A 24,036-nucleotide genomic window follows, 5' to 3' on the forward strand; every position below is an offset into this window, starting at 1 on the left:
CATACGACGTAAACGCTTATGGAGGAAAAAAATCTATGCATAAAAGGATTATATCACACAAAAAATTCATTACGTGACTGGGAGAAAAACTAATTTTCTTTATGTGAAATAACATTATATATAATAATACGCTTACCACAGTCATTGTAGATCACATAAAGTGAAAAATATATTCTATCCACTACCGCATTCTAACCGTCAGCCCATCTGTAGCTCTGCTATCAAAGTAAAATAGATCAAGTACTCCAGAACGAATAAATGGAAGACCTCTCTGTATAACTTAATTGTCGGAAAGAGGATGTTTTATTATGAGTAGACCACAAGTAATATCACCCTTTTCATAAAAAAAAGTGTATAATGTGCACAGACTATTGTTACAATAACGGATAGTGCAGTGTAGCGATGCGTAATTGCTGTTACAGTTTGTGACAGAAGTTTTGAAAGGGAAGACTGAAATCTAAACTGCGCTATCATTTACCTCCATTGCAACGCGGAAGTGTGAAGAAGCGTGAAATCTGGCTGCCCAATGCCGCCATGGATTTTTCACATTCCCCTTTTTCTTGACTCCTCTGGAATGGAGGTCAAAAACACGATCTCTAGCGAAGAAATCTTATGGTTTTCTTACTAATGACTGACGAAAAGATTTCAGACAAATCGCCGCTCGGACCTGACACGAAAATCACACAAGGGGTGGCATAAAGGGCGTTAGTGGAACCCTCTTTACCTTTCCTTGATTCCAAATATTTCTCGTTCGAAAACGACAGTTCGCAGTGCCGTGACAACAGGACGACTTTCTTGACAACTTTCGACACTTCTGACACCCCCCCCCACCCTCCTTTCACCGGACAGTTCCGCTTTTCTATAAGGTCATCGTGGGGCTGCAACCTCCCTGTCATGACATGACGCCTTTGGAGTGTAGCGTAACCACACCGCTTGCTCTGCTATACAGGGTAAAACCACTAGGGACTCTTCAAAGATATTAGACGAAAGCTGAACGTGATCCGAAGCAACAAAGACTGTTTATGCTTTTTAAACTCTCCTGTTTTGTCCCACTTAGTGTCGTGATCACAAAGAAGGGTTCGGGGGGGGGGGGGGGGGCATTGACACGTGCACGAATAAAATGGGAAAGGGTCCCTCTAAGACCACACATCTACGTTGTTTTCTTCAGCACTTTAGAAACGTAATTGTGCAGAGGCATTCCTTAAACAGTTCATAGACACCGACAGACAGGAAAGCCCTTCGACACCCCTCAGATTCCGCATGCCCGCCAACAAGCTTAGAGCAGCGATGCTGGACCACTCAGCAGTATGGTGTCGAATGGGTTGCCCTTCCACAGGCGCCAAGGGTTCGCTCATGGGTTGTATCTGTACAGGTACATTTTAAAAGTGCTCAGAATAGGTGCATGGTTAGCAATGAGGGTGTTGCCCGCCTGTGAAGTCGTAGCGGTACCTTTTGCAGTTTTCTTCATGCATTTGTCAATGTCACACCCACCCTCAACAATCTCATCATAGGAATTTGCAAAACAAGAAGGTGAAAAGGCATGAACACTTTTTGCTGATTCAGATCACATTCAAATTTCGTCGAATGGTATGTACTGTACGTTGGGTCACCAACTACTAAGGTAGATAAGCTCTTCTGTAAATATAAAATTTATGTATGCAGTAAAGGAGAAGATATCTGTTGCAAATAATCATCATAGTACTTGTCATACCTCATAGAAAATGTCGTGATATTATGATATGGGCCTACATGGTTTGAATAACTTGCACAGAAGGTGGTCACAACGACATCGATGTGTAAAATAAATGATATAAATATTTACGACCGGTGCTGCCATTTATCCAAAATATGATGACAATAATGCGGTAGTTATGAATACGTTTCCCAATAGTATTAGACATCAGCTATTTGAACGGTGGTTTGAATTCACAGCGCACTGCTATGCATTTACATCTTCATCTAAATGACTACTCTGCGATTCACATTTACGTCCTCAAGAGAGGGTTCATACACTATGTGATCAAAAGTATCAGGAAAACCCCAAAAACATCCGTTTTTCATATTAGGTGCATTGTGCTGCTAGCTACTACCAGGTATTCTATATCAACGACCTCAGTAGTCGTTAGACATCGTGAGAGAGCAGAATGGGGCACTCTGTGGAACTCACCGACTTCGTCCGTGGTCAGTGATTGAGTGTCACTTCTGTCATACGTCTGAACACGAGATTTCCACACTGTTAAACATCCCTAGGCTCACTGTTTCCGACATGATAGTGAAGTGGAAACCTGAAGAGACACGTACAGCACAAGAGCGTACAGGCCAACCTCGTCTGTTGACTGACAGATATCACCGACAGTTGAAGAGGGTCGTAATGTGCAATAGGCAGACATCTATCCAGACCATCACACAGGAATTCCAAACTGCATCAGGATCCACTGCAAGTACTACGACAGTTAGGCGGGAGGTGAGAAAACTTGGATGTCATGGTCGAGCGGCTGATCATAAGCCACACATCGCGCCGGTAAGTGCCAAACGACGCCTCGCTTGGTGTAAGGAGCGAAAATATTGGACGAATGAACAGTGTAAAAACGTTGTGTGGAGTGACGAATCACGGTACACAATGTGGCGATCCGATGGCACCGAATGGGTATGGCGAATGCCCAGTGAACGTCATCTGCCAGCGTGTGTAGTGACAACAGTAAAATTCAGAGGCGGTGGTGTTATGGTGTGGTCGTGTTTTTCATCGAGGGGGCTTGAAACCCTTGTTGTTTTGCGTGGCAGTATCACAGCACAGGCCTGTATTGAAGTTTTAAGCACCTTCTGATTCCCACTGTTGAAGAGCAATCCGGGGAAGGCGATTGCATCTTTCAACACGATCGATCACCTGCTCATAAAGCATGGCTTGTGGCGGAGTGGTTACTCAACAATAACACCCCTGTAATGGCCTGGCCTGCACAGAGTCCTGGCCTGAACCCTGCTGCGTCTCATAAGTGCTCACCAATAAAATGAGATCTTTGGTTCACCGTCCACATAGATTTCTATGTGATGGCTTCAATGTAAGTGGTTAGAAATTGTAATGCCTGGGCATTTAGTTGAATTGGCAGCTTGTAAATTTGTGCGTTATAGTCTGTAACAGAAGCTTAACGGATTTTTTTTTAATATTAATGTGGATTACCTTATGCTTTTCATTATTTAGGATCACTTGCCCCAAAGTACATATACCTTTGGAATTGGTTTTGATCTCTTGATGACTTTACTAGACGGTAAATGACAGCGTAATCAGCAAACAGTCTCAGAGGGCCGCTCAGCAACAGAAGGCCTGCAATACTTCCTAGAGAAACGGTCAGATACGTCTTCTGTTTCACTCAATAACTTCCCATATGTTACTACGAGCTGTGACCTTTCTGACAGCTAATCATGAATCCAGTCGCACAACCGAGGCAATAAGAGACAATCAGTTTTATTAGAAGCCGCCTATGAGGAATGGTGTCAAAAGCCTTCTCCGTTTCTAAAAATGTGGACACTTCTTGAGATCACTTCTCGACAATACTGATTACTTCATGTGAATGAAGAGATAGCTGACTGTCCATTGGTGGGTGAATACCGCTGTCTGCCTCCGACTTACACATCCTGTTACAGGGGGACATACATTTTATTGTGCACACCACACGGTATTGATCGACATTTCTCACATACAAAAAATCGTGACTACGGGTGAAAGATGTAGTGTCATGAAAATACTAGATTCATCTGGAGATTAAACCAAGGACGTATGGATATGTAGTATGATAGCAACCCACTGTGCGACGTTATCCGCTTGAATAGCCAGTTATCCTACAACAAGTGTGGTGATGTACTTGCAACGGAATGATGTACGCGCACATTTGTACTGTTCCTAAGGACACTTACCCTGGATATTGAAGATGATACATCCTCTCATAGATTAGGCATTATTGTTTGCGAAAAGTTGTTAAGTGGATAATTCCACTTGGGAACATGGGGAATGGTATTTTAGTGTTTCAAACTTTTGTTCGCACTTTGTAGAAGATTACCTCGAACTAGTAGGACAGTATATACATCAGCTGAATAACGTGCATTCAGGTTAGCTGAAGCAATTAAATGAGCTACAATAGCAATTTGAGAATAAAACCACAGCACTGTTCCTATTCTAGATATTACACACGATGTTGAAAATGGTATTCCATACTTCGAGAGACGGTAATACGGACCAAAACAAGAGAAAAATATCCAGTTAAAATGGGCACTAAATTCCATGTCTTAAGAGCTGTGAAACACATTTCTTCTACTGGAAGTTCTTTGCTGTTACGAACGACCTACAGAATGCAGTAACCAAACGAGTAAGCAAATGAGATGGTGCCCAGAGTTACGGATATTTTTCAGCGTACATGGCGCGAGCTCAACGGTTGCGCCCATTTTTCAGGTCATAGAGGAAGATCATGTCTACCACTTCCCTTGTGGAATAATAGGCTTCCATTATGCAAACATAAAACTACAATGTAAAGACATTCTAAAAACTTTATCACGACACAGACTGGTTCAATTACAATTTATGTATGTGCTGCACTTGCCCGGTTTACAGTATATCCATGGACAAAAGCAGCATAATGCGTCTTCGTTTGTTTACTGCTCTCTGTAGGTCGCTCGTAATAGCAAAGAGCGCTTGGAATAGAAGCGACGTGTTTCGGAGCAGTGAAGATGGACAGGCATGCATTTCAGAGCCCATGATTTCTCGACATTTTTATCTTGTTTTGGTCCATAGCACAACCCCTCAATATATGGAATATTTGTTTTTAACTACATTTATATGTAACAACTAGCACTATGGCTGCATCGCTGGACCTGCGGAAAATAGACCATATACTCTAGTTGTGTGGCCATTTTGGTTCACAATGGTCAACTTTACACAATGGTCACTTAGCCGAGACACGAGCTGAGCGGGCCTGGTCCACTGCGATTGCGTAGCTCGCTGCTGCAGCTGCTGCTGCTGCTTCTGCTGCGCTAGCTGCCTTCTGTCGAGAACCTTGTACTGACCTGGAGCGCCGCGTTGTGGGGTCCTTCATCACCATCACTTCGGTGATGTCGCCGAACTTGCTGAAGTACTCCCTCAGGCTCTCTGCAACAACAACAAAAAAGAGATCCTGATATCACTGTATCAACTATTACTGCAGCTAACTTCTATTAAAATTTATAGACCTGTTGATGTTTATGGTGATGATGATGATGATGATGCTACTACGGAGTACCAAAACAATGTGCAGTGATTGTTTTTGTTAGCGCTGCTTTGCTTTTGTTTCGTTTTTTACGATGGCAAGTCTAAGTGAACGTGCAGTTGTAAAATTTTGTTTCCTACTCCGTAAAAATGCTGCTGAAACTGTTTTAATGTCGGAAACAGCCCACCAAGATGACGCTATCGGAAAAACTCAAGTATACGAGTGGTTTTGCTGGACTTAAAAATGGCGACATGTAGACTGATGACAAACCTCATTCTGAGCGCCCATCAACAGCCCGAATGGACGAAAACATTGAAAATATTCGAGAACTTGTGCTCACCGCCTACAGGCAACTGATCAACTGTCAGAGATTAGTGGGTTATCTTGTAGCTCAGTTCATCGAATTTTCAACGAAGATTTGGGAATGAAAAGTGTTGCCACCAAGTTTGTTCCTCGGGTTCTGACACAATCGAAAGGAACGTCCAGTTGAAACATGTCGCGTTTTGAAACATTAGCTTGAAACTGATCCAGATCTTCTGTCAAAGGTCATTACTGCTGATGAGTAATGGTGCTATGGTTACGACCCAGATACACAGCAACAGTTAAGCCAATGGAAGACGCCATTGTTACCCAGTCCCAAAAAATGTCGTCTAGTCAAATCAAACATAAAACAGGGCCGATTTGCTTTTTTTATGCCAAGGGCGTAACTGATTCAGAGTTTATTCGCCCAGGTCATACCATCAATTAGACCTTTTATTTGGAAGTTTAAAGAATATTCACAACAGTGTTCTTCAAAAAAGACCCCAGTCAGGAGGCTGGTTCTTCCAGCACGACAACACACATGTACAACAAAAAAAAATGTTGGAATGGCTCTGAGCACTATGGAACTTAACATCTGAGGTCATCAGTCTCCCAGAACTCAGAACTACTTAACCCTAACTAACCTAAGGACATCACACACATCCATGCCCGAGGCAGGGTTCGAACCTGCGACCGTAGCGATCGCGCGGACTCTTTTTCTTCCTTCCATCTTAATTTTTTCTAGTTTGATTGTAAAGAACGCTGTAACCATCGTAGATGATGCTGTTGCAGCAACTGATTAAATGCTGATTAGAACGGATGAAAAGTAACTACCTGACTTACACGGAGACCGTCATCACCGAATGCGTTCAAAATGTATGGCATTTTCAGGACTTGGCTAGAAAAGGAAGTGGGAGCCCTAGATGGTCAAACATTTAGGAAAAAATAGCGTTTTCGGTGCAGTTCGTGCGAGGCGTATGCCATTTATATTAAATAACAATTTCTGAAATGGCTGCAAAAGTATCTGATGTCATTAGCTTTGCTAGATGATCAATGTGTCACATTAAAGAAGCACCCACTGTGCCACGAATGTTACAGTAGTTTTCCTGAGCATTGCTGCAGACGTTATGGGGAAGAGCAGGGGGAAAACAGAATTACGACATGTGAAACGGGGCAGATGATATTTGAGGTGAAGAGCTTAGCTGCCTCAGCCTGTAGGTGGCACATTAAAAAGCACCCACTGCCACGCGTTACACAGTGGTTTGCAGAGCACTGCTGTGTTTGAGGGAGGAGAGCACAGTGATCTCTGAGCTCTGGACGCCGCTAGCGGAGACGGGCACCGAATTCTGGCGGGCCAACATCGCGAGCGCTCGCTGCGGCCACGCTGGCTCGCAGTGAATTATTAATCCGGCCAAATTGACAGTGGGTTCCGCGTTTTGAATAAACATAGGCCGACGCTGCGTGCTCCCTCATCTGGGAACGCTTCCAAACAGGCAAATAGCGAACGCCGCCGCCAATTTCCAGTGGGCAATAATTCACGCGCTTTATCTAAACACGGCCGCGCCTCGTCCGCCTATCTGCGCCGCCGCGAACAATGTCCGCCCGTGATGTCCTGGGACTCTGCGCTAAAGGTCCGTTCCCCGCACCTGCTGCTCGCCGAACTTCCCCGAGTGTGCTGAATAAGCTACCGCGTCGCCATACAAGCACGGCCGAATGAGGGAGTTTGCCTGGCAGCCATCCTCACGCAGAAAGGCGAAAGCTGCCGCAGCGCGATCAGACAGACATTACAGTATCCCTGTTTATTTGTCTCCCTTTACCTTTCTATACCGCAACCTTCCCTCCCACTCTCCTCAGATTGAGACAATTCTTTTCACTATGTACCACGTTATGTCTGCTACGCTGCAGAAAAAATTTCCGTGTCGTCGAACAAATGCTAGAGATTCATCGGTTTATTCAGAGGGTAACAATTCGACTATGTTTACAGTTAATAACCCTGTTTTACTCCCTCTCATAAGCAAAAAAGCTGTAGGTGTCAGACAAAAATATCGGAGCACCGTGTGAAACGCAACCTTAAAGATAAATGCAGTTGCTAGTCAAGCCTGCGGGTTGCGCCGTTGTATTTGAGCACCAGAGGCATCTGTCCAGTATCTTCAATATGTTGCAAGCGTAAGAACAGTTATGTATAGTTGTGAGTGCATTATGTCATAGATACGTCAATTAGTACGTGGGCAAGTTCCCCATATGGCAGATTCTTTAGTAAACAACGTAGGTGAAGTGTTTGGTTTCTGGAAATTACTGTAAGCAGTTGTTTTTTAGTATTTCGTTTTTCAATTTTTATTATCCAATTACCGGTTTCGAACCACCATATTTATTGATTGTCTGCAGCAGTGTGGGAGTTGCATAGCTGTGGCCAGATTTATAAACGAAACTTGTATGCACTGAGTGTAGTAAGAATTATTCACATCATGAGGCCGATTTTGTTGCGTTACTTACAGTTGTTAGCGTCCGTTGGTTGGATGTTGGTAGGCGCACAATTCTGGAAAACATAATGAATGTTTTCCAGTGACGTTAATTTTAATGTACTTTACACACTTATCCACAGGTAACACTTTCCATGCGTGTTACAAAACTTACATAAACCAAGGAGTGTAGTAAAAACGTCAAAGAGTTTGTGTAGGGCAGACAGTCTCCTTGTTCAGCTCTTGTAATACACACTGGCGACTGTAAGTGTGTATCTATTTCTCTACTGCAAAAGTAACATGTAGTTATACGTCAAAATTTACAAGGTCTACTTATAAAACTTATTACATAATTAGTTTGGAAGATATTTTATCTAAAATCTTAGCACCGAAATTTCGTTTGATATTTCCTTTTGTTTAACTGATGTTGATCAACACTTATGGAATAAATAATAAACATCAAAGCATGACTCTTCTTTTTTACATTTATTCTAATAATGAAATGTTAAGCAGTGTGGTATGTGGGAGGAGGAGGTTTTTGTGTGTGTGTATGCTCTAGAAGAAGAAAGTGTTGAGTAGGTGTTGCAGTATGGAGGTGAGCGAGAGAGAGAGAGAGAGAGAGAGAGAGAGAGAGAGAGAGAGAGAGAGGAGGTTTCTCCTTTTTGAGATTTTTTTTAGTTTTTCAAGTTTAATGATTGTTTGAAATTTTGCAAAAATGGATTAATTGCTAAGTCCGTTTTTTTCTTTTACGGTTTTGTGGGGTGATTTATTATTATGGGCGAAACTCTCTAATTGTTCCAGGGGGTCCATTTTTATTCGTTTGTCTGCAGTGTGCAAAATATGGAGATTCGTTTTCATGTTTGTCACTGAATGACTGTTTTGTGCTAGGTGGACTGCAAAACTAGATTTACTTAAATTTATTAAACGTAGTGGAGTGTTGTTTCAAGGGGCACCGTACTGCAGGTTTATACCGCATACAGGTAAAGCGGAAAAGATACCGTCAGCTAAGTCAACGCAGACGAAAGTGTGTGTTGAGTCCTAGTAGCAGGCGGTCTTCGAGGGGAATTCTCACGAAAAATAAGAGGGCGAGAGCTGAAAAATCCTCTGCTGAACTGAATGTCGCACTTACGATCCCTGTCAGCACCTTAACAACATGAAAGGAGTTTCGTAAGCATGATTGGCAGGCTGATCTCGATTTCCAAAACCACCGATCAGTGGTGCAAATTCCCATAATAGGAAAACATGGTGCCGAGCCATAAAACCTAGACTATGGAGCGAGGGAAGAATGTTATTTGGTCGGAGTAGACTTGTGTTACAATTTCTGGCCGAGTTTACGTCCCAAGAGTGAAACATAGGGAGAGAGAGGTGGGCGTTCGGTGATGATGCAGCCATATCAGTGTATTCCATGGATCTCATGGCCACTCTGCAAGGTCACATTACTCCCTAAGGCTAAGTGTACTTTTCGGTTGATGAAGCCCATCCCATGATAAAGTGCTTGTTCCCCAGTGGTGATTCTGTGTTCCAAGACGAAAGGGCCTCTGTTCACACAGCTAGCATCACACATTGCTGGTTTTGTTGGCACATGAATGAATTGCCACATCTTCCCTGGTCTTCACAGTCACCATATCTCCTCTGGTCTTCACAGTCACCATATCTCAGTGTTACTCAGCTTTTGTGGTCTATTTTGGCAAGGAATGTGTGTGATCGTTATCCAGCTCCATAACGTACTTCAGCCTATCACTATCTTGCAACGAAAATGGTATAAGATACCCTTGAGATCCATAAAGGCCCTGTGTTTATCCATTTCGCGACGACGGTTTTTCTACACTGTATTAGACATGGTAATTGTTACGCCGTCGCCAAGGTAGCCCCTGCGGCCGGCAACACATCTAACACGACACAGGATCGAGGTTGCCTACGTCCAAAGGCGTAAGCAATGGTAAACATCGGCTGTTTTGGAAACAGACATTCCGCGTACTACTTCCTGCAGAGGGAGTTCGAGAGGTCCTGCAGAAAGTATTACTACACCAACATCTGATGGCTGATCAATACTATTTAAAGGCTATATCCAGCACCGGACGCCAGTTCACGCCGAATACCGACCTCAAGGACGTCTCCACGGAAGACTGCGTCATCGCCATCGAAATAGCACTTCGAGTTAAGTATATGTGTGTTACAACTGACTCTTGTGCGAAACTTAGAAGTTTTCTTTTGTTGCCTGTAGTAGGAAATTCTCACTGTCGTTGTGATTGTGACTTTTCGTTGTTATTCAGTCATTTCGATGTAGACTCAGGCAAATAAAAGTTGTGTTGTAAAAACTTTCGACTTGTCAGTTACAATAGTAATGTATTGTGTTTTTGGTGTTTGCATATTCACCTCCACACTCTGCATCTATACATGGACATTACCTTCCACTCTAATCTAACTGTAACATTTCATCTTGCTGTGAAATGGCAGCACTGGATTACGCTTGGTATGCTCCAGAAAAATGGCGATATCGTCAAGCAAATGCTGGAAACCTGTCTATTTACTCCGAGTGTAGAGCTTCGCCTACATCTATCTTTACACAGCTGTTTTATTTTCTCTGATACGCAATAAAGCGAGGATTCTGTGAAGAGAAAAATTGCCGATCGATAAGGTTAAGTCTTAAGGGGAGAATAAACCGTATGCTAACTTCCTCTAAAAATGTTCGGAACGGAATTGTTACGACGCCACATAGCTGTCGGAAGCTCTTGGGAAAGACATACCAGGCCACGCCATCGTATGCGCCTACAGCTAGACGACAATGAACCGGCCGCCATGCGTTTAGAGACGGCGTTGTTCTTTGTACTTTGCTGACTGGGGTAGTACACATATCGCGCATGGACAGATCATTTACTGAAGATAGTGTTTGAAACTGATTGAATACGTAAAACGGTACAGAGATAAAAGGCAACGCGTATTACGTGCGTTATGAAAAGGTTCAGAACATATTTAAAATGTGTTCCAGCAGTTTTCTGTTTATATTTGTAGAGTTATTGAGGTTAGTTTTGTGGTACTAATATACTGCGGTAGTGGGCTAATGTTTCAATTATTTGGGAATATTTACGTAAACTGAGAGACGTAATTATTATCTAGCAGCCATACAATATCTGAAAACTCTCAACTTTACATTTCTTGCAGGGAAAAGTCATCTAAGCACGACGTACAATGCAGATGCATGGCCATAACAATGACAAAATGATTCAAATGCCTCTAAGCACTATGGCACTTAACATCTGAGGTCATCAGTCCCTAGAACTTTAGAACTACTTAAACCCAACTAACCTAAGGACATCACACACATCCATGCCCGAGGCAGGATTCGAACCTGCGACCGCAGCAGCAGTGCGGTTTCGGACTGAAGCGTCTAGAACCGCTTGCCCACAGCAGCCGGCTAACAATGACAGTTTCGACTAAATAAATATCCGGTGCACGTTTTCGGGGATTCGAGTATTAGGCCCGTGTTGTGGATTATTTCACCTGATTCGGATTTACGTAAGCTACACTTTGTGCGCTCAGGACACGGAATGTGGAAGCAGACAGACACTTTAAACACATTTATTTCTCCAGTGCTTAATTTCTAAAATATTGGTCGTTGGAACGTTCCTCCTCTCCCCAGCCACATTAAATCACGTTTCGATTTTTGAAAACCTGTAATAAACCTCACAATGCGAAATCACATTCTTTCACAAAATATTGTTCTGAAACTCAGGTTTGAAATATGGTTTCTGATATTCAGAGCAATAAAACCACAATATTTAATATAAACAACAGGTACTACCGCCTGTCCCCGTGGCATAGTCACCTTTCTGTCTAGTTCTCCTCGATACATATCGGAACTAGTCGGTAGTTTTCGTGACTATGTCGTCATGTTTCCAAATTCTTCCAGCCGGAAGGTTCAAATAGTTGCGCTGTAACTGCTCGGTCGGTGACTGTGTGTGTGTGTGTGTGTGTGTGTGTGTGTGTGTGTGTGTCAATTAATCAAGCATCTAGCGATGAATGACGATAGAGATATTCCCGGCCCATCGGTTTCACCTACAAATACGACGTCCCATAGGAGGCATAAATCACGATGTCACATGGAATTAGATGTATAGTAAATGCTTTCAAAGTCATTCGTCTTTTAATCTTTGAATTGTATTACCATTGAATTGCTTTAAGTTAGTATTCATTACTATGAATAAGACACACATTTAAACACGAACAACCTTTTAAGAAGAACGAAACTCATCCTGGTTATGCTCTAGATCTCTGAGCATGTTGGCAGTCGTAAACAAAAGATAGTCGAGACGAAGGTTACTGATATGTACCGATCCCAACTAAGGAACGAAGCTCAACTCATAGTTATGTTGCGATTTAATTTGTGTGCATTACGAGTATATTAAATCTCTGGCGCCGAAAAGTTCCACTGAGTTAAAAAGAAAGAAAAATTTTCTGGATGGTGTCGGAACGTCGTTCTGGCCGAAATTAACTCCTTGAAATGTCCCCTTTGAAAAATTGTACATGACTGTGCTTAAACTGACACACAATATTTTTTTAGCGCAACGCAATCTGACTTTCAGTAATCCCTACAAGAGAATGGCCCTGACTAACATTAACCAATACGTTTCACAAATCACTTACCTCACAAAAATCTTCGTTACTCAAGCTACTGCAATACAGCGAGCGCCACTACTGCCAGCTAAATAAAAGATTCAAACTACAGAAGGCACTAACTTCTGATAGGCATAGTTAGCGAATGAAAGATTTTAATAGAGAACAAACAATGTATTTACCTTAATAGTCATAATATATAGCAGTTCATGACATCCATTCTTACAAATTTCAAAACTCCGCCATCTCTCTCCCCACACCCACCACTGCTGGCGGCTCACCTCCAACTGCGCAACGCTACGCGCTGTTAGCATCCAGCTGCCGCTGCCCAACACTACAATGGCGAGTATTACAACAATGCCAACCAGCCACAGACTGCACACGGCACAGCCAGTGATTTTCATACAGAACGCTACGTGGCGGCGGCGTTACCAATTAAACAAAACCTAAACATCCTACTTCCATCCTGTTTCTATCCCCCATCCCTGTCCCCAGTCTCTCCTTCCACCCCTTCGCTCAAATCGAGAAACTATAAAAATAAAGTAACAGTTCAGAATACGAAGTAGTAGTTGTTATGAATGCACAGGGTGTTAGGGCACTAAAAGTGCAAGCGAAAGGAGCGAGATGAAGAAAATGAAACATTCAAATAACCCTAGCAAACATAGGTCCAAAAACCAATAGTTTCGCTGATATGACGTATGCACAAGTGCAGTTTGCCAAAGTTTATACGCTCTTAATATGTAAGGCTGCATTTATTTCTAAACATCGAGTGACAATCAGCCCTCGTCAAACAATATAATTATTCTCGATGCGCAGTTACTACTAAACAGCTTTTCGACAAGTCGTGGGTCGCCAATACCATGGCTTGCAGTGTCCCACCATGCGAACCCGTTGCATTTTTATGGGGATATTTAAAAGCTATGGTGTATTCCGGACCTATTAACAGTGTTGTTGAACTCGGGGATCGTATTTTGGATGGTTATCAATGCAATCGGAAAATGCCTGGGATTTCTGAAGACCCAAGGAGGAGGCTACATTCCCTTGCAGCTATTACGATCCTTGGGACAGCCAGCCAATTCAAAACAGTTTAATCTGATATACAATATCCAAACCTCCCATGCACTTGAGTGTTGAGCGCAGCTGACTACCACGGGGAGCTGACTACCCGGGTACTATTTCTGGTACTGCCAGAGATTGTTCCTTGGAATTAGGACTAGTACGCGGTGCTCTGAGCCTCGTGAGACCATCTCTGGAGGCGCTGGACCGATTTGTCGCGGTTCCAAGGTCAAGGAGCTGACAACCACCGGGAGAGCGGTGTGCTGATCACATCCCCCTCCACACCGCATCCGGTCACGTCATTAGCAAAGGATGACGTGGCGGTCAGTCGGGCCCAAATGGTCCATTAGCGCTTGCTTTAAGCAGTGTACCTGAGACAGTAGCAATACGCTCAGGATTTCAGAAGAAGACTGTAAATATTCTATTTCTAAAGGAGACAGCTGGCGACAGGTGCAAATATTACAGGTCCATGAGTTTAATAAATCACAGCTGCGAAATATTCACACGAATTAGTGGTTTGCGATGTTCGTATCTTCTTACTACCAAGTTTCGTACATATTACGTCTTTTAAATCCTCTTCGAATTCTCTTTCCAATGCCACAGGAAAAAAACTTATAACTCCATTAAGAAAGTAGCGCCGGTGTCATATTTCGGCAGCAAGTAACGTTAAAAATTACTTACGTAAGTCAAAAAAATTGTTACATCGACCGCTACAACTTAACATAAATCGTAACTCAATATATTTACTCATTCTCAGTATACTTCGGGTGTTCTCTTCTTGCTTCCTCACTGCGTACACTGCCAAAATGACACTACATTCAGTAGCTGCGGAGACTTGTAAATAGATTTGCTATTGCCGTAACGTATGCAGCAATTAAAGAAGCGACCGCACTAAGTATTTAAAGTCAAAAAATCTTATATTAGGAAAGAGAAGCTAGAACAACGTCAGTGCGCTAGAGGTAAGACAGAAAACAAGATCTGGACATCCTACTCCAACACCTGCGCACTCGCAATGGTACTAAAATCACCTTGCATGTTCCCGCTGCTGTAGGAGAAATTGGTGGTGGTGGATCGTAATATTAAAAATACCGATTTCGATAACTCAAAGTATTTCCGTAAGTAATCTTGCTTTCGTTCCCAATATAGGTTAGCGTTAGATTATCTTGGCCGATTCTCTATGCCGACTAATGTCGGATCACTCTTTCTTCGAAAATACGGCGTTAATTGCTGTTTTAGAACCGCTATGACGACCTCTTCCTCAACAGGTTTCTCAAAGCACACTAGTTTATTTAACCGCTCTTCAGACATAACTTCACTTTAAACAGTCCCCCTGTAACAAATAAGGAAGCAAGCCATCCAGCAGGTAACGCATTGCGCGTAACATACTGCAGCAGTACGCAGTGTGTAACTTTAATATGTTTACCGTCGACCAGTGGATAAATGTTAACAGTGTAATCACTGAAACAGAGCTGCTGTTGGAACTGCTAATTGCAAATATTGTCTTAACACTGTCAAAGAAATTAAAGTGAAAAACATTTTCCCAGTAAAGTTTTCTCTGTCTACATGACTCTTATTTTCCCTTCACATCTGCTCTTTAAATCGCTTTGAATCTCTTTTTTTCGTCTTTTCAATATAAACGCAGCGCAAAATATTAACTTTTGCGTAGCGGTGGTTATAGCGAGTCAGAAAAACTGAAGCTTCGTGGCACGGTCACTAATCAGAATATCCTTAGCTACTTGTGCTTAGCTATTTCTTATTCTATTTCCTCGTTTGCAATCAAATAAAGAAAAACTATTTGTAGAGGTGTATCTGTCCATTTTTTTTTTCAAGGAAACTAATCATTTGTATTGAAGAATTAATCTATTGCATAAAAGGAGTTGTTGAAGAGCAAAATCTTGAACATACATTTGAAAACAATTCTGATATGAGTCTCACATTTTGTTTTCGTGGTTAGCTTGTCAAAGAGTTTTATAGAAACTTATTTCACCTCCTTCTGTGTCAACGTTAGATAACTTTGAGGGTGATGCCGATAGTTTTTCGTTTTAGTGCTGCACTTGTCAGTATCTCTCTTTTTTTAAAAACATTTTTTAAGTGTAGTTACGTGAACAGGATCTATGTAACTAATTAAGTAACCAACTAATTCCCAAACTCAGGTGAACTGTTGATAAATTTCATACATGTGAGATTGTAGCCAATATTTAAAGAGACGTCTGGCAGATATACGTATGTGAGTCCCAAACACCTTTCTTTAGTGTAATGAGTGCTTCTAGTCTAAATGAGGAATTATCCTCCGAAAATTATCCGGTAAGACTTCAGTATTCTGTACTTCCAAAGCTGGCAATTATTGTTATTCGAAAAGTAGCCGAATCTAACCATTATAGCAGGTGTACTACGTGTTTTTTCCAGGTTGCGTTTTCATCGGTATGCAGACTTAAGTATTTAGAATTTTCTTTCTGTTCAACGATGAATCAAGTGAATTATTCCGAATGATCATCGTCGGTGAGGATGACACCGAGCAGGAGGGTAGTCCAGGTCTCCCAATGTTTTGGAGAGACACAGCGGTGTTTCTCGTGGCGTAATGCTTTGGGGAGCCATCATGTATGACTTCTAGGCACAATGGTACTTCACAGACATGTCTACTCATGTGTTACCCTTCATACGACAGTATCCGAGAGTTTCGTGGTCCCACCTTTCAATAGGACAATGCATGTCCACACATGTTATGTGTCTCTATCAACTGTCTGGGTGATCCTGAGGTAGCCCCATGGCAAGCAAAAAATGGCTCTGAGCACTATGGGACTCAACTGCTGTGGTCATCATTCCCCTAGAACTTAGAACTACTTAAACCTAACTAACCTAAGGACATCACACACATCCATGCCCGAGGCAGGATTCGAACCTGCGACCGTAGCAGTCGCACGGTTCCGGACTGCGCGCCTAGAACCGCAAGACCACCGCGGCATGGCAAACAAGATAAAAAGATCATGTCCCCGAGGGAACATGTGAGGGATCATCTCGGGCATCAACAGCGTCCCAGTGTCAGTATCTAGAACATCGAGGACCAGTTACAACAGTTGCAGGGCAGCTTTCTTGCCTCAGGAGAAGATGTAACGGCTTTGTGGTCAAAGCATGGATCCAGGCCAGAGGTGGCGCATCATCATTCTAATAAGAGGACTGGTACTGACAAGTTCTTTGTAAATTCGACTCGATACTGAAATCATTCGAATAACATCACCTATCCTCTAGCCTAGTGAATTTTCATTCTGTTTACTCCTCACCTTCCAGGTGCATCGCAGATGTAAATACAGGGGGATAAAGCTGCCCTACTGGTGGATTTTATGCAGCCCGCAATGCCTTCAAACAACACGTGCAAGATTTTCATATTCTCTCTCTGGCTACACACAAACTATTAGTCCTTCAGAAAAAACGAACTGGGCCTATTTCTAGGATATTTAATAGTTACATTTTGCACTAGGATACGTTTCTGCTGAAGGCTATAGTTTGCGAGTTATTGGCAAAAAACGAGTTTGAAAATCTCTTTCGTACGTTTTCCTTGAATAATTCGAAAAATATGGCCTCCAGTGAAAACGCACCCCAGTAAAAAATTGAACTAGGTTAAAATTCGTAGAAAAATTTTCTGTTCATTTTCTCTGTAGGACTAATAGTTTGTGTGCAGTGAGCAAAAGAGTATGAAAAATCTTGTATGTGGTATTTGAAAGCATCGCAGGTTGCATAAAACCCAACGGTAGAGGCTCCTGAAATGTCTTGTATACTGCAATGCACATTTCTATTCTTCCTAGCACTGCAATTTTTAGTGGCGAACTTTATAGAAGTAAGTAGAAGACGGATAGACTGACAATAAGTGTCGAAATTACTACCTGCCTGTTATATCCATGAATAGCGAGGTTACGCTGGACAGTTGCGGGGGCGGTGCCAGTGGTAGCAAGCAGTCATTAGGCGAGGACAGAGGCCGGCCTCGCCACGGGCCACGCCCCCTCACACACCGCAGTTTAAACGCTAATTTATCGCCGTCCCATAAAGCAGACCCGGGACGCGACAGCGAGCACAAAAGGTCGCTACCCGCTACCCTCCACCCGCTACCCGCTCGGTTGATTTAGTGCGCATTCCATTAAAACGACCGCCCCGCCGCTGTACCGCTGCGCCTCAGACACGCCTGTGGTCGTGGAGCCGACCGCCCCTGGACGGGCACCCGGTTCGTGGCTCGCTGCCACCTCCTCTCGCCACGTTACGCATAACCTGTGGACTGTGACAGTGGAGAGTCTCGGATTAGGCTTTTGGACTGCTAAGCACAACTGTTAACCACCAACGAACAATTAACACAGATACTACCGGTATTGTTAACGTCATTACTTTTTTACAATATACACTGTCATTCGTAACTACCTCCGGGATTTCAGAAGACACCTGAGCTACATCTTCTAGACGTACAGAAAACAAACAATCATCAGTGGTTAGAGAATCTGATTAAGCATTTAATGTACATTAAAGGTGCGCTGCACGAGCACCGTAATTGACATGACAAACATAGTCAAATTCTTTCCATGCATTTTCCAGTACGACATAGTCGTTAATAGCGACTACATTAATTACCTTTCTTTGGTTCAAACCACGTCTAGCCAGCCTGATCTGAGTTTCCGTGATTTCTCTAAATCGCTCCACGCAAATGCCGGGTTCGTTCCTTTGAAAGGGAACTGCCGATTTCTTTCCCTATTCTTGCCATAAACCCAGTTTGTGCTCCGTCTCTAATGATCCCGATGTCGACAAGACGCTAATCCCTAGTCTTCCTTTTTTTCCAGGAAGACATGGCGTTTAGATAACTGGATTGGAGTCAAGAGAATGTGGCGACCATCGAACTTGAGAGGCATGACAGGAAGCACGTTCAATCCAACGTCGTAGTACTCACGAACTTCTGGAGGAAAGTGTGGTGGAGCATTGTTTGTTGCAAAATGAAATGTCCACTGTCTTTCTGTAAATGTGGCATAAACAATTGCTGCATCATACCCATGTACTTCAAATCGATCACAGGCTCATCCGCAAAGAAAAATGGCTTGTAATTTTTCTTGAAGAAGACATAGCACACAAGACGCTAATGTTAGACAAATCACGATGTGTTCTACAATCTCGTGTGGTTGTTCAGTGCTGCAAATACGCACGTTAGCACAATTCATCATTGTAGACACATGAGGCGTCGCCTCCTCGCTCGAAATCAACTTCTGTGAAAAACCGTATTGATCCAGTTGCCACTGCACGTCATTGTAGAAGTCTGAACGACACTCATCGCATGTAAAAACTGTTGTGGTGGCAGAAGAGCCAACACCGTGTTACTAGAGGATGCCGAAATGCACGCGTATTAGCTCACGCAGGATGGCGTGAGGAGGGAAGGACTATACTGACGTGAAGTCTGGAACATGACAAGGTATTAGAATTCAGAAAGCGGACGAAATTAGTTGGATACTTAACTTTAATCCATTAAAGATGAACGTCGCTCTTGACGGTACATGATTCACAATATTATCTGTTCAAAATAGTAACTGAATATGGCCGTAGCAAATGAGGTAGCTGAAGGCTATGCTAAACTGTCGTCTCGGCAAATGAGAGCGTAAGTAGACAGTGAACCATCGCTAGCAAAGTCGGCTGTACAACTGGGGCGAGTGCTAGGGAGTCTCTGTAGACCTGCCGTGTGGCGGCGTTCGGTCTGCAAACACTGATAGTGGCGACACGCGGGTCCGACGTACACTAACGGACCGCGGCCGGTTTAAAGGCTACCACCTAGCAAGTGTGCTGTCTGGAGGTTACACCACAACAACTACAGCTGTTGGACGAAAGTATTGGAACACCGCGAGAAATGCGTGCTTGAACTTAAATGTAAATGCTAGCCAACAATGCGCGCTGCGCTGTTGTATTTGACCTCGAACGACGCCTATTAAGTGTCCTCAGCACGCTGCAAGTTACAGTCATAGTTAAAGCGGTATTCTGTGTTGTTGTTGTCAGTGCGTTACATGGGAGCTGATTGAATTCGAACTTGGGACAATTCTTGGTGATCTTGTGATGGGTGTTTTTGTAGCCAAGGGAGCACAAGTGTTTGGTGTTTAAAGAGGCGCCGATCGAAGATTTACATCGCATACGGGTAAAACCGGAAAAGCATCATTCACGAAGTCACACCACGGATGAAATTGTGTGTTGAATGATCGTGACGGACCGTCATTGAAGAGGTGTGTGACGAACAGGGGAGGGCAACTGAATGTCGCAGTCGCGAACCTGTCAGCACAAAAACAACTCGAAGGAAGCTCCACAACCACGAATTGCAGGGCGAGCTACAGTTCCAAACCCACTCATCGGTGGTGAAAGTGCCCTAACAGGAAAACGTGGTTCCGAAAAAACTTTATTATGGAGCAATGGAAGAACGTCATTTACTCACATGAGTCTTGCTTCACATTCCTTCCAACATCTGGTCGAGTTATACTTTCCAAGAGTGAAAAATGGAGGGGGCCGATGATGTTCGTCCGCAGCTCGTGGTCTTGCGGTAGAGGTCTCGCTTCACGCGCACGGGGTCCCGAGTTCGATTCCCGGCAGAGTCAGCGACTTTTTCCTGCCTCGAGATGACTGGATGTTGTTGTGTCATCTGCATCATCATCATCATTCATCCCCATTACGGTCGGAGGAAGCCAATGGCACAACACCGTCGCTAGGACCTTGCCTAGTACGGCGGTGTGGGTCTCCTGCATCGTATCTTACGCTCCTCGGAGGATAGGACCTCATCATCGGTGAAGCTCCGGGCACCGATGTCGTATTATTCCATTGCGCCATGGTTATTTTGCAAGCTCGTTGAATCTCCACTGATTATGTGCTCATTCTAGCTTACCAAGTCAATCCCACGGTACAGTGTTTGATCTCCAGTGGTGTGCTGTTTTCCAAGACGACATGGACCCTGTTCACACAGCTCGTATCGTTCAGGATTGATGTTATGAGAACGAGGATTAACCGCTGTATCTTCCCAGGCCACTGCAGTCACAAAATCTCCATATTATTGAGCCTTTTTGGTCTCCTTTGGACTTTCGTTATCAATATCCGCCGCGATAGTCTTTACCTGACTTTTCTCACTAGCAGGAAGAATGGCGTTAATGTTCACCTGAAGACCATATATGACCTGTATTTGTCCAATCCGAAATGACTGAAAGCATTTTTTAATGCCAACGGGTTTGCCACACAGTATTAAGCACAGCAATATGTTGTGTTCCTGGCGTTTCTATAATTCTGTCCACCCTTGTATACAGAGAAGTTTCAAGGCTACATAATTATAGTATAATACAAAGAGACTTGCAGAAGTGGATGATTCGTTCAGGGACTGGCAGTTAACGCACAACACAACCAAACGTAACGCATTGCGGAAATATGGGCACACCGACGGCCTTCTGTATGATTACACGATAGCAGAACAATCATTGGACGTAGTTATATGTACTAAATATATGGGAGCAGGCGTAAAGGAGGTCTAAAATGGGACGACAAGGTAAAACTAATAGCAGGTAAGACAGATACCAGACTGAGATTCACTGGAAGAATCCTCAGGAAGTGTAATCCTCGCACAAAGGAAGTAGCTTACAAAATCCTCAAATTCAAGTGGCTCTGGGCACTATGAGACTCAACATCTGAGGTCATCAGTCCCCTAGAACTTAGAACTACTTAAACCAAACTAACCTAAGGACAGCACACACAGCCATGCCCGAGGCAGGATTCGAACCTGCGACCGTAGCAGCAGCGCGGTTCCAGACTGAAGCGCCTAGAACCGCTCGGCCACATCAGCCGGCTACAAAATCCTAGTTCGGCCAATGAATATTTGAATATTGCATGTCAGCACGGGATGCTCACCAGGTGGTTGATAGAGGAAATAGGGAAGATCCACAGAAGAGTAGTACTTTTCTCTCTGGTTTATTTAGTAATTTCGTCACTGCGATTCTAATTCAACTCCAGTGGCAGACGCTGCAGGAGAGGCGCGGCGCATCACTCTGTGCTTTAATATCGATATTATGCCTTTTTAGAGAATTGAACGAATATATTACTTCCTCTGACGCAAGTCTTCATGAAAAGAACATGAAGGCAAATTAGGTAGATTGAAGTTTCTGGCTTATCAACAACCGTTCTTCCAGTGGACCATTCATGACTGGAATAGGAAAGGGGGGCAGAGACAGTGAACATAAAACGCACTCCTTCACACACCTTAAGGTGGCTTGCGGAGTACAGATGTAGACGTAGATGTAGAGGTTCATTTTTTATCATTTTATAATTATGTGAAAAGTGCATTTTATGGAGACGGGCTACTCCAATATTCGCAATAATACGAACTGTGTACTAGAAATTATTGGCGTCTTGAGCACTAGAAAACGGAAATGGAAAGAATATACCTTTATGACATACCTCGTCCTAACTGATTGTAGAGTTGTCAGTTTCTCTGAAGGTGATTCGGACAATGTATGGTCATGTTGGTATCATGGCTACTAGTTTCTGACAAGGAAGTACGTTCTCTATCGAGTGCCCTGGCATGCATGGGGCAGAAGGCGTGTACTGTCGAAGATCGCTGCTAAGAACTACATCGACATATCCAGTTACTGGAGCTCAACAACGCTGTCTATCCGAATAGTTCAAATCAACACCAAGATTCTAGCACTGGCGTCAAAATACTGCGACTGGGTTATCGAATAAACCATGGAGATTCGCATGAGGTACCAGTTAATCAGCTGTGACTGCTGCTATATCTCTCTATGGCAGCGGAACCCGCACTTGTTTTTTCATTAACTATGGAACGGAGACAGCCCGTAACCGTAACGACCTCACGTCCGCGGCATGCTGGGCATGACTCTGGCGTGCACCTCCCAGTGAGAACCGACGACTGAGCAACGAGTTGTTCGAGCGTTGGGGTAGGGGAATGAAAAGAAGCAGAAAAAAAATAGCGCATGCCCGTCCCAAGGTGGACAGTTCATTGTCGGACCTGATGATGGCAACGTGGTCGCTTGCCGGAATATTGTTCGAAATCTGTCCGTACGTTTCGGTTTCATAGCCGTTGCTGGCAAAAAAGACTCACAAGCTGGGTTAGCGTCCGGATCTCAACTTTCTAAAGTGGAGCGACGCCTTTATCAAAAAGTTTCAAAAAATCGCCCTTCAAGATTAGAAGATTTCCGAGCACCCGGAAATCATCTTAACTTCAAAGCAATTTTCTTTACGTCAGGGTATCAAGCTGCAAACGTGTAAGTGCGAACGGCATTGAAGAGGGCGAGTCCGAAAGGCCCCCTTACCAATAACGATGAAGAAAAGAAAGGAAATCTCCGGAATAGTATATATTATCTTCAACTTATCTTCTACGATAACCGATCCCGTTAATCTACTAACAGCTAGACGGATAAAAACCAGGGCACGAAATCGTAACCCTGGAGTTAGTAGCACAAATGAAGTTCCCACACTCACAGCTTCATTTCTACCAGTAACTGTCAGTCATGTTCGAAGCTACTCCGGCATGACTGGAGTTCCTGCCCTCACAGATTCAATTCTACGAAAACCTCTCTCCTACTTTAAAACTATCCAGACTTTACTCAAATCACCGCCCCTCCAGCTTTAGCTGTGCCAGTATCTCTCTCCTACTTGCAAAGATGGGCAGGCATGGCTGAAGATCGTTTCCTACCAGTAACTCCCTCCTCCTTATCAGGCGATCTAGGCATGACTGTAGTTCCCACTCTCATAGCTTAAATCCTACCTAACCTAGTGTGTTTTCAGTCCCCACTCTCCTACCCTCATTTCTGGCGTGAACTCTCTCCTACTTTCCGAGGTACCCAGGCATGTCTGAAGCTCCCACTCTCACAGCTTCATTCCAGCAATACGTCTCTTTCTACATTCCCAGCCATTCAAGCATGATTGAAGTTCCCAACAGCACAGCTTCAATTCTACCAGTAACTCTCCTCTATCTAAGAAGCTATCCAGCCATAACTAAAGTTCCCAACTTCGCAGCTTCAGTTCCCCCCGATATCAGTCTCCTACTTTCCAAACTTCAGAGAAACTCTCCTGCTTACTTCACTGTACAAGCAGGAGTAGTGAGTAGTGCCTGTGCAGCTCCGTCGGTTAGGCAGGTGCTTTCAGCAGTCAAAATTTTGAGTCTTTGTCACACTGTTTTAATCTGCCAGGAAGTTTAAATTTTCGTAAAGTGAATAAATCAGTCTGTCAGACAAATCTTTAATTCTTGTGTAACTTATTCTGCTGTTGGTATTTTTGTTGAAGCTATCATTCATAAGCCCTTTCCACTATTTGTACTTCAGGAATGTGATATTCAATATTGTAAGCATTTTTCAGTGATACTGAGTGATATGGCG

At 43.4% G+C, this 24,036-nt stretch overlaps 1 protein-coding gene across 1 annotated transcript in view; it reads right to left on the bottom strand.

The window, feature by feature from the left end:
• The window catches only part of LOC126283425 (RNA-binding protein Musashi homolog Rbp6), a 1,171,251-nt gene extending 1,166,120 nt beyond the window's left edge, over positions 1 to 5,131 (bottom strand). Inside the window, exon 1 of the mRNA XM_049982271.1 lies at positions 5,053 to 5,131. Coding sequence (XP_049838228.1) covers positions 5,053 to 5,087 — 35 coding nt within the window. The 5' untranslated portion in view covers positions 5,088 to 5,131. The remainder of the gene's footprint in view (positions 1 to 5,052) is intronic.
• Between the last annotated feature and the right edge of the window lie 18,905 nt (positions 5,132 to 24,036).

The sequence above is a fragment of the Schistocerca gregaria genome, chromosome 1 (genome assembly GCF_023897955.1).
Source record: "Schistocerca gregaria isolate iqSchGreg1 chromosome 1, iqSchGreg1.2, whole genome shotgun sequence".
Lineage (NCBI taxonomy): Eukaryota > Metazoa > Arthropoda > Insecta > Orthoptera > Acrididae > Schistocerca > Schistocerca gregaria.